The sequence below is a fragment of the Protopterus annectens genome, chromosome 9.part0 (assembly GCF_019279795.1).
Source record: "Protopterus annectens isolate FY-2018-M chromosome 9.part0, PAN1.0, whole genome shotgun sequence".
NCBI lineage: Eukaryota > Metazoa > Chordata > Ceratodontiformes > Protopteridae > Protopterus > Protopterus annectens.
In genome coordinates, this window is record NC_056743.1 from 1,889,021,263 (window position 1) to 1,889,034,711 (window position 13,449).

At 38.8% G+C, this 13,449-nt stretch overlaps 1 protein-coding gene across 1 annotated transcript in view; it reads right to left on the reverse strand.

Annotated features, from left to right (window-relative positions):
* Positions 1-13,449, reverse strand: part of LOC122812305 (venom factor-like) — a 1,464,680-nt gene that overhangs the window by 959,452 nt on the left and 491,779 nt on the right. The window contains exon 14 of the mRNA XM_044084707.1: positions 574-786. Coding sequence (XP_043940642.1) covers positions 574-786 — 213 coding nt within the window. The remainder of the gene's footprint in view (positions 1-573; positions 787-13,449) is intronic.

Genomic DNA, 13,449 nt, shown 5'->3' on the forward strand with positions numbered 1-13,449 from the left:
TTGTTATATACATGTATTGCTGAGGTTTTCCATGTACAATATAGCTATAAAGAAAAAGGGAAGAAGAAATAAAGAAAAAAGTGAAAACACAGACATAAGAGACAGAAAATAGAAAGTAAACAAGAAATATAATAAGAGCTAAGGAAGTGCGATAATCTTATTGTACGTAAGGACAAATCATTGTAGATAGATTAAACTGAAATTTCTGGCTGACATTTTTTCCACAGAAGTCTTTAGTTGAATATTAATATCTTTTTACATTTAATCATCCACAATGCTAGTTTGTAATAACATTTCAGGAGAAAATTAACACCTTCAACATTTTAAGCTATTATTTTTAAAAGAAGATTGTTTTTTTCACTTGTGCAAGCTGCAGTTTGCAGTTGGATATTTTGATGTCATTGCGCCTCTATTAATGGAGATGTGCGCTTCACTTGTACTGTTCTTACATTGTGCCTCTATTAATGGAGATGTGTGCTTCACTTGTACTGTTCTTACATTGATTGTCGCCTATGAAAATAACTTCTTATTCTCACTGTTTCATCACAAACGATTCTCTGGCTTCATACTTACAACAACTCGCAGCTTCTTCTTCACACCGTCAGAAACAAACTTTCCCTTGACAGATCCTTTCACTTCCATTTCCACTTCTCCTGATACCATGGGAACAACGACATATGGCACAGAGATGGAAGACTCTCTTGGAATAGTATAGTCCTTGAAATATTTTGTGTTCGCTGTTGCTACGCTGCATACATGTGGATTGTGTATCAGCTGCATGCGCACCTAAAGCAAAGAAAAAACAAATAATTTTGTAAAGGACAATAATGACAGCTGGATAGATACTAGTATTTATACTTATTCATCTACATTTAATTACCGGGAAAGTCCGACTGGGTAGTAGGAGCCATTTTTAGAGGAGGCCCAGGGAGAAAAGCTCCAAAGTAGTATAAAGCATATTAAAAACAATAATTTTACAGTCATCAAAAATAATACAAAAGGTACCTACAGTTTAAATAATTATTCTAAATTAGACATAATATGAAAATGGTGGTTAAGAATAGATACAAATGATATGACAATGATTTAATATTTAGAGAAATTTTAGCCAGTTTATAGAGAAATTATAGGTAAGTTAGTATACCAAAACCAGGAATTGCAACATGAAGTGAGAGAAAAGTAGACATATCTAGAGAGAAACTGACAGAAGTAAAGAAGCGAGTGAAGACGGGAGAGTAAGGAGATGGGAGGTATGAAGAGGTACTTGCCCAAATTTAGGGATATAGTTTATCCTGGTATTGAACAAGATTTTGGCTAGGAAGCCTTTCAGAATGCAGTATGTAGGCTTCACTAGCAAGAATTCCTAACCTTAAAAGGGTGAAACTCTTCTGGTAACTAACGTTCCTTTATCTCTTTCTCTAGGTCTTTACTCTTACTCTGGCATACCTGTCGTGTGTTCATGAAAAATTCGACCATCATTATATCTTCTTCCTTACCTTTAGGACCTCCAGGATCAAATAACTTCTCCCAGTGACATTTATTTTCTTACTTTATTCATTCATTAAGTTATTCATTCATTTGTTTTAATCTTGGAAAATGTGGTGAGGACTGAGATAGGCATATTATCAGGCTTACTATCAATATGTCGAACGTCAAAAAAAAATTTCGACAGACATATCAAAAGTAAACCGTGAAAATAAAAAAAATTGAACAAGTCACAATGTCGAATATGCTGATCGAATTCAGCAGATTCAACATTGTTTTTGAAAACATCACATGATGTCAGTATAGGACCTCACGTAAAGTAAACTCCTACACCTAACATCATGTTTTTGCATGAGGGCAAGCCCCCCTGCTCCCCACACCCCCTACTAACTATATATTCCAACTCAGAGATCACACTACAGTGAGGTAAGGGATGAATTTCCCAAACCACACTGTACGGCACTGTAACGCGATCTCTGTACAGTTCTTCACATTTATATTAGTTAATGCACAGTACATTCACTAATATAAACTTTCTTACATTCACATGTTCTGCCAGGTGAAAATTTGAACATCTGTGTTTTGAATTTCCCACCTGGGGACATCTCAGCCACAAAATTTTAATAGTTACTATCGATGACGAACTAAAATTTGACATGCATTTCAACCATTGTATAAAAAAAAAACAACCAAAAACTTGTACTCCTGTACCGTAATCATAAGCTACTCTCTGCCTCCTCTAAACCCTTCCTCACCATGTCTCTTCTCTTACCCTGTCTTCTGTGTGCAGCAGCAGCCCTTACTAACCTGCAGTCTTCTCTCCTGTCCAAACTAGAACAAACTTACCACAAAATTGCTAGGTTTGCCTCCAATCTACCATATAAATCCTGCCACTGTCTCACTCACAAGTTCCTATACAAATTCTCTGTTGCTCATACCTGGAATGGCTTCTCAGTTAATATAAGAAATATTCCCCATAAAGCCCAATTCAAACTCAAGTTTAAAAACTCCCTACTAAAGAGCTGGTCCTGTCCTTGTCAGATTCCTACCTGATTCCTGCTCCTCTCTTCCTAATCTTCGCCTCCTTACTCGAACCATATTTCTTAGCTTCTGTCTGTCTTTCAAAATGCTTACTACTGTATACCTACACCGTGTTCATGTAAATACCACTATACATAGAGTTTATTGCTACTACTTGTATGTATTTTTGTATTTAAAATATATTGTTGTATAACTACTATCTTTCTGCAACTAGAACTCAGCTGTATTAGTAGTGGAGTTTATCTTGCATGTATAACTTCTTGTTATTATATTCTTGTAAGTATATCTCTTTGTGTATTTTTTTTTTTGTAATTTTTTACCCGTATATGGAGCTTTTTTCCTTGGGTCTCCACTGAAAATGGGCCTCTGGCTCAGTTGGACCAACCTGGTTAACAAATGACAATAAATAAATAAATAAATAAACTGTATTATCAATTAGTGCCCAGGGAGAAAAACTCCAAAATGGCTACCTGTAGGTTATTAAAAAGTTAAAACATTTGCAACATTGTGCAGTTTAATATGTACAAATCTCTTTAAACATTGCAGCAGGAAAAAACTATGAGAGGTAAAATAGTCGAGAATAACATAATATAAGCTGCAGTTTCTGTAAGACATTGCAATTTATGGCATTGAGTAAATGCAAAACGTTCTCTGCTTCAATGTCTACAGGGAAAATCAAATCCGGTTATAATTAATACTTAAAAAATAACTATATGAAGAGAACAAAGAGAAGAAATATGTGATAAAGTTCATAACAGGAAGCCTTTACAGTTACTAGCCAAGAAATAAGAGCAGTTAACTGAAAAAGGGAGAAAAAGAAGGAGTAGAGAGGACTGCGTCTGGAAGGAGTACAGCACGAAAAGAAGCGAATTTACACGGAGAGAAGCAAGACATTACGTCAGGCGAAGGGAAAGGAGGGAAAACAAGGCGTCTGCTGTTTGTGTAACATAAATGTTAGGTAGAAAGAGAAAAACAGGAAGATAAAAGGCAAAAAAGAACATCTGAGTAAGTAAACTTACCATAATAGTAGTTATTCGAGTAGATCCCTGTTGTAGTAGGTTCTAGTTATATCAGACTTAACCTGCTGAAGATCTATCATCCAGCCAGGATACAAAAGCTCATATAGATACCTTCCTCATATCCATATGTCCTTTAGAGCATAAGTACTAGTTTAAAAGGCGATGTATGTGAGTGAAATTACAGAGATTACTTGCCTTCATTTAAGAGAGGCTATATCTGTACATCTATGTCATAGCAAGAAAACCCCAGCACAGCCAAAGGAGAGAAACAGAGATGCATATGTACTAGGAACAGGACAGATAAATAAATGCATGTAGGGAAGGTGTTAGTACCACCCCAATGATATTTTCAAACACCTGTTGTTATGGTAGGGAGAAAGGATGGGAGAAAGGAAATTCACCCTGGGGATCATGTCAGTCGCCCTGCTAGACAGGGGTCCAGGGAAGTAAATATTTGGGGAAGAAATAGCCAGGGAATTGTTATGGCTGGGCTCATATAGGCCCTAGGGCCGATAGCCTAGTACCAAGCTATGAACCTTTGAACCTATGGTACGTTTTCTTAGACAACTGACTTTTGTTACTCATTCAATCACCGTTACAGTAGTTTCTAGCTATATGGGATGGTAGCCAAAGCCTAGATAGGAAGGGTAGAGGAAGCAGGACGAAAATCTAGGAAGCCAAGAAGTATTGATTGAGGAAAAGTAGTTTTGACCCTGAAAAAAGAGTCAGTCTTGTAATGTTTAATAAAAGTATACACAGATGACCAAGTTGCCACCTGAAGAATCACTCTAGAGTCGACCCCTTTCTAAAAGGCCTCAGAAGTACTCAAAGCTCTGGTGGAATGAGTCCTGACTCGTTGAGGAGAAGCATACATGATAGGAGTAACAAAACTGAATAGATGTGGATAAGCAGTTTGGAACTGACTGTTTAGAAACTGGAATGCACTTCTTTCTTTTCCTCAAAGGAGATAAAGAACCAGTCGGAATTTCTAAAGTCAGCATTCAAGAGGCTTATGATAATGTGTGTGTGTGAGAGAGAGAGAGAGAGAGAGAGAGAGAGAGAGACAGACAGAGAGAGACAGACAGAGAGACAGACAGAGAGAGAGACAGACAGAGAGACAGAGAGACAGAGAGAGAGACAGACACAGACACAGAGAGAGAGAGAGAGAGAGACAGAGAGAGAGAGACAGAGAGAGAGACAGAGAGAGAGAGAGAGAGAGAGAGACAGAGAGAGAGAGACAGAGAGAGAGAGAGAGAGAGAGAGAGACAGAGAGAGACAGAGAGAGACAGAGAGAGTGAGAGAAACAATGGGATTACATCAGGCAGCATTTTTGCTCAGAGCTGACCTTTGCAGTAGAATATCTAGAAAAAGCTGCTTTAGCACTGTTTTTGGAGGAAGAGACTACACCTCCCCCCTTGAAGCAAGGTAGTAAGAAAGTAACCGTGACGTAGAATTACGGATAAGTCCGTTAAACTATCATATAAGACAACGAGAATAACGATACTTTAAGTAAGACGAGGAGAACGTAATGTTGTACTAGAAGGTGAATTGCGTGTTTCCATTTCATCTTAAATGGGGTAAGTAAGAAAAGGAAAGTAATTCTGTGTCTGTTACTGGTGCCAGTACCTCCCAGGACACTAATAATGAAGCTACGGACTAATATGTTAGGAAACCACACAGGGATGGACAAAACTAAGGCAAGTGTACTGACCAGACGTCACTGTTCACATATAATAACCCATCCCCTCTTGCTCTCCTCCCCACTTGGTTGTATTATTACTCTCTTGCCTCAATTATTACTTCTTAGCCCATCAGTTATTTTTACTGTGGTTTGTTTAGCCTGTTAGTACTTTTAGCTATTCTATTACTGTTACTTTTAGCTATTCTCTTGTTTGATTTTTGCTATAATATATACTAAATGTATCTCATTAATTGAGTTGTAAACAAATTATAAATGTAATGTCATTTTCTCGTATTTTTTTTCTGTGGAACTTTTCTCCCCGGGTGTTTGCTGAAAAAGCACCTGTGTCCAGTCAAATTATCCCAGTAAACAAATGTAAATAAAATAAATAAATAATAACAGAGATGAACTTTTGTGTTTCGTGTCCAGGATGCCAGGAAATTGGATTCCATTCTGGATATAAAAGTCATCCAAGCCCAATGCCTATCTTAGAGGTGCCAAATGAATGCATTGTCATAGGTTCTCACAGAGGTGCCAAATGAATGCATTGCCATAGGTTCTCACAGAGGTGCCAAATGAATGCATTGTCATTGATTCTCATAGAGGTGCCAAATTAATGCATTGTCATAGGTTCTCACAGAGGTGCCAAATGAATGCATTGTCATAGGTTCTCATAGAGGTGCCAAATGAATGCATTGTCATAGGTTCTCATAGAGGTGCCAAATGAATGCATTGCCATAGGTTCTCACAGAGTGCCAAATTAATGCATTGTCATAGGTTCTCAAAGAGGTGCCAAATGAATGCATTGTCATAGGTTCTCACAGAGGTGCCAAATGAATGCATTGTCATAGGTTCTCAAAGAGGTGCCAAATGAATGCATTGTCATAGGTTCTCACAGAGGTGCCAAATGAATGCATTGTCATATGTTCTCATAGAGATGCCAAACGAATGCATTGTCATAGGTTCTCATAGAGGTGCCAAACGAATGCATTGTCATAGGATCTCATAGAGGTGCCAAACGAATGCATTGTCATAGGTTCTCACAGAGGTGCCAAATGAATTCATTGTCATAGAATCTCACAGAGGTGCCAAATGAATGCATTGTCATAGGTTCTCATAGAGATGCCAAACGAATGCATTGTCATAGGTTCTCATAGAGGTGCCAAATGAATGCATTTTCATAGGTTCTTATAGAGGTGCCAAACGAATGCATTGTCATAGGTTCTCATAGAGGTGCCAAACGAATGCATTGTCATAGGTTCTCATAGAGGTGCCAAATGAATGCATTTTCATAGGTTTTCATAGAGGTGCCAAATGAACGCATTGTCATAGGTTCTCATAGAGGTGCCAAATAAATGCATTGTCGAGATTCTCATAGAAGTGCCAAATGAATGCATAGTCATATGTTCTCATAGAGGTGCCAAATGAATGCATTGTCACAGATTCTCATAGAGGTGCCAAATGAATGCATTGTCATAGGATCTCATAGAGGTGCCAAATGAATGCATTGTCATAGATTCTCATACAGGTGCAAAACAAATGCATTGTCGTAGGTTCTCATAGAGGTGCTAAATGAGTGCATTGTCATAGGTTTCATAGAGGTGCCAAACGAATGCATTGTCATAGGTTCTCATAGAGGTGCTAAATGAATGCATTGTCATAGGTTCTCATAGAGGTGCCAAACGAATACATTTTCATAGGTTCTCATAGAGGTGCCAAATGAATGCATTGTCATAGGCTCTCACAGAGGTGCCAGATGAAAGCATTGTCATATGTTCTCATAGAGATGCCAAATGAATGCATTGTCATAGGTTCTCATAGAGGTGCCAAATGAATGCATTGTCACAGGTTCTCATAGAGGTGCCAAATGAATGCATTGTCATAGGTTCTCATAGAGGTGCCAAATGAATGCATTGTCATAGATTCTCATAGAAGTGCCAAATGAATGCATAGTCATATGTTCTCATAGAGGTGCCAAATGAATGCATTGTCATAGGTTCTCACAGAGGTGCCAAATGAATGCATTGCCATAGGTTCTCACAGAGGTGCCAAATTAATGCATTGTCATAGGTTCTCACAGAGGTGCCAAATGAATGCATTGTCATAGGTTCTCACAGAGGTGGCAAATGAAATTGTCATATGTTCTCATAGAGATGCCAAATGAATGCATTGTCATAGGTTCTCATAGAGGTGCCAAACGAATGCATTGTCATAGGATCTCATAGAGGTGCCAAACGAATGCATTGTCATAGGTTCTCACAGAGGTGCCAAATGAATTCATTGTCATAGAATCTCACAGAGGTGCCAAATGAATGCATTGTCATAGGTTCTCATAGAGATGCCAAACGAATGCATTGTCATAGGTTCTCATAGAGGTGCCAAATGAATGCATTTTCATAGGTTCTTATAGAGGTGCCAAACGAATGCATTGTCATAGGTTCTCATAGAGGTGCCAAACGAATGCATTGTCATAGGTTCTCATAGAGGTGCCAAATGAATGCATTTTCATAGGTTTTCATAGAGGTGCCAAATGAATGAATTGTCATAGGTTCTCATAGAGGTGCCAAATGAATGCATTGTCGAGATTCTCATAGAAGTGCCAAATGAATGCATAGTCATATGTTCTCATAGAGGTGCCAAATGAATGCATTGTCACAGATTCTCATAGAGGTGCCAAATGAATGCATTGTCATAGGATCTCATAGAGGTGCCAAATGAATGCATTGTCATAGATTCTCATAGAGGTGCAAAACAAATGCATTGTCATAGGTTCTCATAGAGGTGCTAAATGAGTGCATTGTCATAGGTTTCATAGAGGTGCCAAATGAATGCATTGTCATAGGTTCTCATAGAGGTGCTAAATGAATGCATTGTCATAGGTTCTCATAGAGGTGCCAAGCGAATACATTTTCATAGGTTCTCATAGAGGTGCCAAATGAATGCATTGTCATAGGCTCTCACAGAGGTGCCAGATGAATGCATTGTCATATGTTCTCATAGAGATTCCAAATGAATGCATTGTCATAGGTTCTCATAGAGGTGCCAAATGAATGCATTGTCATAGGTTCTCATAGAGGTGCCAAATGAATGCATTTTCATAGGTTCTCATAGAGGTGCCAAACGAATGCATTGTCATAGATTCTCATAGAGGTGCCAAACGAATGCATTGTCATAGGTTCTCATAGAGGTGCCAAATGAATGCATATTCATAAGTTCTCATAGAGGTGCCAAATTAATGCATTGTCATAGGTTCTCATAGAGGTGCCAAATGAATGCATTGTCATAGATTCTCATAGAAGTGCCAAATGAATGCATAGTCATATGTTCTCATAGAGGTGCCAAATGAATGCATTGTCACAGATTCTCATAGAGGTGCCAAATGAATGCATTGTCATAGATTCTCATAGAAGTGCCAAATGAATGCATTGTCATAGGTTCTCATAGAGGTGCCAAATGAATGCCTTGTCATAGGTTCTCATAGCGGTGCCAAATGAATACATTGTCGTAGGTTCTCAAAGAGGTGCTAAATGAGTGCATTGTCATAGGTTTCATAGAGGTGTCAAATGAATGCATTGTCATAGGTTCTCATAGAGGTGCTAAATGAATGCATTGTCATAGGTTCTCATAGAGGTGCCAAACAAATACATTTTCATAGGTTCTCATAGAGGTGCCAAATGAATGCATTGTCATAGGTTCTCACAGAGGTGCCAAATGAAAGCATTGTCATATGTTCTCATAGAGGTGCCAAATGAATGCAATGTCATAGGTTCTCATAGAGGTGCCAAATGAATGCATTGTCATAGGTTCTCATAGAGGTGCCAAATGAATGCATTGTCATAGGTTCTGACAGACGTGCCATATGAATGCATTGTCATAGATTCTCATAGAAGTGCCAAATGAATGCATAGTCATATGTTCTCATAGAGGTGCCAAATGAATGCATTGTCATAGGTTCTCATAGAGGTGCCAAATGAATGCATTGTCATAGGTTCTCATAGAGGTGCCAAATGAATGCATTGTCATAGATTCTCATAGAGGTGCCAAATGAATGCATTGTCATAGGTTCTCATAGAGGTGCCAAATGAATGCATTGTCATAGGTTCTCATAGAGGTGTGAAACGAATGCATTGTTGTAGGTTCTCATAGAGGTGCTAAATGAGTGCATTGTCATAGGTTTCATAGAGGTGCCAAACGAATGCATTGTCATAGGTTCTCATAGAGGTGCTAAATGAATGCATTGTCAAAGGTTCTCATAGAGGTGCCAAACGAATACATTTTCATAGGTTCTCATAGAGGTGCCAAACGAATGCATTGTCATAGGTTCTCATAGAGGTGCCAAATGAATGCATTGTCATAGGTTCTCATAGAGGTGCCTAATGAATGCATTTTCATAGGTTCTCATAGAGGTGCCAAATGAATGCATTGTCATAGGTTCTCATAGAGGTGCCAAATGAATGCATTGTCATAGGTTCTCATAGAGATGCCAAATGAATGCATTGTCATAGGTTCTCATAGAGGTGCCAAATGAATGCATTTTCATAGGTTCTCATAGAGGTGCCAAACGAATGCATTGTCATAGGTTCTCATAGAGGTGCCAAACGAATGCATTGTCATAGGTTCTCATAGAGGTGCCAAATGAATGCATATTCATAAGTTCTCATAGAGGTGCCAAATGAATGCATTGTCATAGGTTCTCATAGAGGTGCCAAATGAATGCATTGTCATAGATTCTCATAGAAGTGCCAAATGAATGCATAGTCATATGTTCTCATAGAGGTGCCAAATGAATGCATTGTCACAGATTCTCATAGAGGTGCCAAATGAATGCATTGTCATAGATTCTCATAGAGGTGCCAAATGAATGCATTGTCATAGGTTCTCATAGAGGTGCCAAATGAATGCCTTGTCATAGGTTCTCATAGCGGTGCCAAATGAATACATTGTCGTAGGTTCTCAAAGAGGTGCTAAATGAGTGCATTGTCATAGGTTTCATAGAGGTGCCAAATGAATGCATTGTCATAGGTTCTCATAGAGGTGCTAAATGAATGCATTGTCATAGGTTCTCATAGAGGTGCCAAACAAATACATTTTCATAGGTTCTCATAGAGGTGCCAAATGAATGCATTGTCATAGGTTCTCACAGAGGTGCCAGATGAATGCATTGTCTTATGTTCTCATAGAGGTGCCAAATGAATGCATTGTAATAGGTTCTCATAGAGGTGCGAAATGAATGCATTGTCATAGGTTCTCATAGAGGTGCCAAATTAATGCATTGTCATAGGTTCTCATAGAGGTGCCATATGAATGCATTGTCATAGATTCTCATAGAAGTGCCAAATGAATGCATAGTCATATGTTCTCATAGAGGTGCCAAATGAATGCATTGTCATAGGTTCTCACAGAGGTGCCAGATTAATGCATTGTCATAGGTTCTCACAGAGGTGCCAATTTAATGCATTGTCATAGGTTCTCACAGAGGTGCCAAATGAATGCATTGTCATATGTTCTCATAGAGATGCCAAACGAATGCATTGTCATAGGTTCTCATAGAGGTGCCAAACGAATGCATTGTCATAGGTTCTCATAGAGGTGCCAAACAAATGCATTGTCATAGGTTCTTACAGAGGTGCCAAATGAATGCATTGTCATAGGTTCTCATAGAGGTGCCAAATGAATGCATTATCATAGGTTCTCATAGAGATGCCAAATTAATGCATTGTCATAGGTTCTCACAGAGGTGCCAAATGAATGCATTTTCATAGGTTCTTATAGAGGTGCCAAACGAATGCATTGTCATAGGTTCTCATAGAGGTGCCAAATTAATGCATTGTCATAGGTTCTCATAGAGGTGCCCAATGAATGCATTTTCATAGGTTCTCATAGAGGTGCCAAATGAATGCATTGTCATAGGTTCTCATAGAGGTGTCAAATGAATGCATTGTCATAGATTCTCATAGAAGTGCCAAATGAATGCATAGTCATATGTTCTCATTGAGGTGCCAAATGAATGCATTGTCATAGGTTCTCATAGAGGTGCCAAATGAATGCATTGTCATAGATTCTCATAGAGGTGCCAAATGAATGCATTGTCATAGGTTCTCATAGAGGTGCCAAATGAATGCATTGTCATAGGTTCTCATAGAGGTGCGAAACGAATGCATTGTCATAGGTTCTCATAGAGGTGCTAAATGAGTGCATTGTCATAGGTTTCATAGAGGTGCCAAACGAATGCATTGTCATAGGTTCTCATAGAGGTGCTAAATGAATGCATTGTCATAGGTTCTCATAGAGGTGCCAAACGAATACATTTTCATAGGTACTCATAGAAGTGCAAAATGAATGCATAGTCATATGTTCTCACAGAGGTGCCAAATAAATGCATTGTCATAGTTTCTCATGGAGGTGCCAAATGAATGCATTGTCATAGGTTCTCATAGAGGTGCCAAATGAATGCATTGTCATAGATTCTCATAGTGATGCTAAATGAATGCATTGTCATAGGTTCTCATAGAGGTGCCAAATGAATGCATTGTCAGAGGTTCTCATAGAGGTGCGAAACGAATGCATTGTTGTAGGTTCTCATAGAGGTGCTAAATGAATGCATTGTCATAGGTTCTCATAGAGGTGCCAAACGAATACATTTTCATAGGTTCTCATAGAGGTGCCAAACAAATGCATTGTCTTAGGTTCTCATAGAGGTGCCAAACGAATGCATTGTCATAGGTTCTCATAGAGGTGCCAAATGAATGCATTTTCATAGGTTCTCATAGAGGTGCCAAATGAATGCATTGTCATAGGTTCTCATAGAGGTGCCAAATGAATGCATCGTCATAGGTTCTCACATAGGTGACAAATGAATGCATTTTCATATGTTCTCATAGAGGTGCCAAATGAATGCATTGTCATAGGTTCTCATAGATTTGCCAAATGAATGCATTGTCACAGGTTCTCATAGAGGTGCCAAATGAATGCATTGTCATTGATTCTCATAGAGGTGCCAAATGAATGCATTGTCATAGGTTCTCATAGAGGTGCCAAATGAATGCATTGTCATAGGTTCTCATAGAGGTGCCAAATGAATGCATTGTCATAGCTTCTCATAGAAGTGCCAAATGAAAGCATTGTCATAGGTTCTCATAGAGGTGCCAAATGAATGCATTGTCATAGGTTCTCATAGAGGTGTCAAATGAATGCATTGTCATAGGTTCTCACAGAGGTGCCAAACGAGTGCATTTTCATAGGTTCTCATAGAGGGGCCAAACGAATGCATTGTCATAGGTTCTCATAGAGCTGCCAAATTAATGCATTGTCATAGGTTCTCACAGAGGTGCCAAATGAATGCATTGTCATAGGTTCTCATAGAGGTGCCAAATGAATGCATTGTCATAGGTTCTCACAGAGGTGCCAAATGAATGCATTGTCATACGTTCTCATAGTGGTGCCAAATGAATGCATTGTCATAGGTTCTCATAGACATGCCAAATGAATGCATTGTCATAGGTTCTCACAGAGTTGCCAAATGAATGCATTGTCATAGGTTCTCACAAAGGTGCCAAATGAATGTATTGTCATAGGTTCTCATAGAGGTGCCAAATGAATGCATTGTCATAGGTTCTCTTAGATGTGCCAAATGAATGCATTGTCATAGGTTCTCATAGAGGTGCCAAATTTATGCATTGTCATAGGTTCTCATAGAGGTGCCAAATGAATGCATTGTCACAGCTTCTCATGGAGGTGCCAAATGAATGCATTGTCATAGGTTCTCATAGAGGTGCGAAACAAATGCATTGTCATAGGTTCTCATAGAGGTGCTAAATGAATGCATTGTCATAGGTTTCATAGAGGTGCCAAACGAATGCATTGTCATAGGTTCTCATAGAGGTGCTAAATGAATGCATTGTCATAGGTTCTCGTAGTGGTGCCAAACGAATACATTGTCATAGGTTTTCATAGAGGTGCCAAACAAATGCATTGTCATAGGTTCTCGTAGAGGTGCCAAACGAATGCATTGTCATAGGTTCTCATAGAGGTGCCAAACAAATGCATTGTCATAGGTTCTCATAGAGGTGCCAAACGAATGCATTGTCATAGGTTCTCATAGAGGTGCCAAATTAATGCATTGTCATAGGTTATCATAGAGGTGCCAAACAAATGCATTGTCATAGGTTCTCATAGAGGTGCCAAACGAATGCATCGTCATAGGTTCTCATAGAGGTGCCAAAT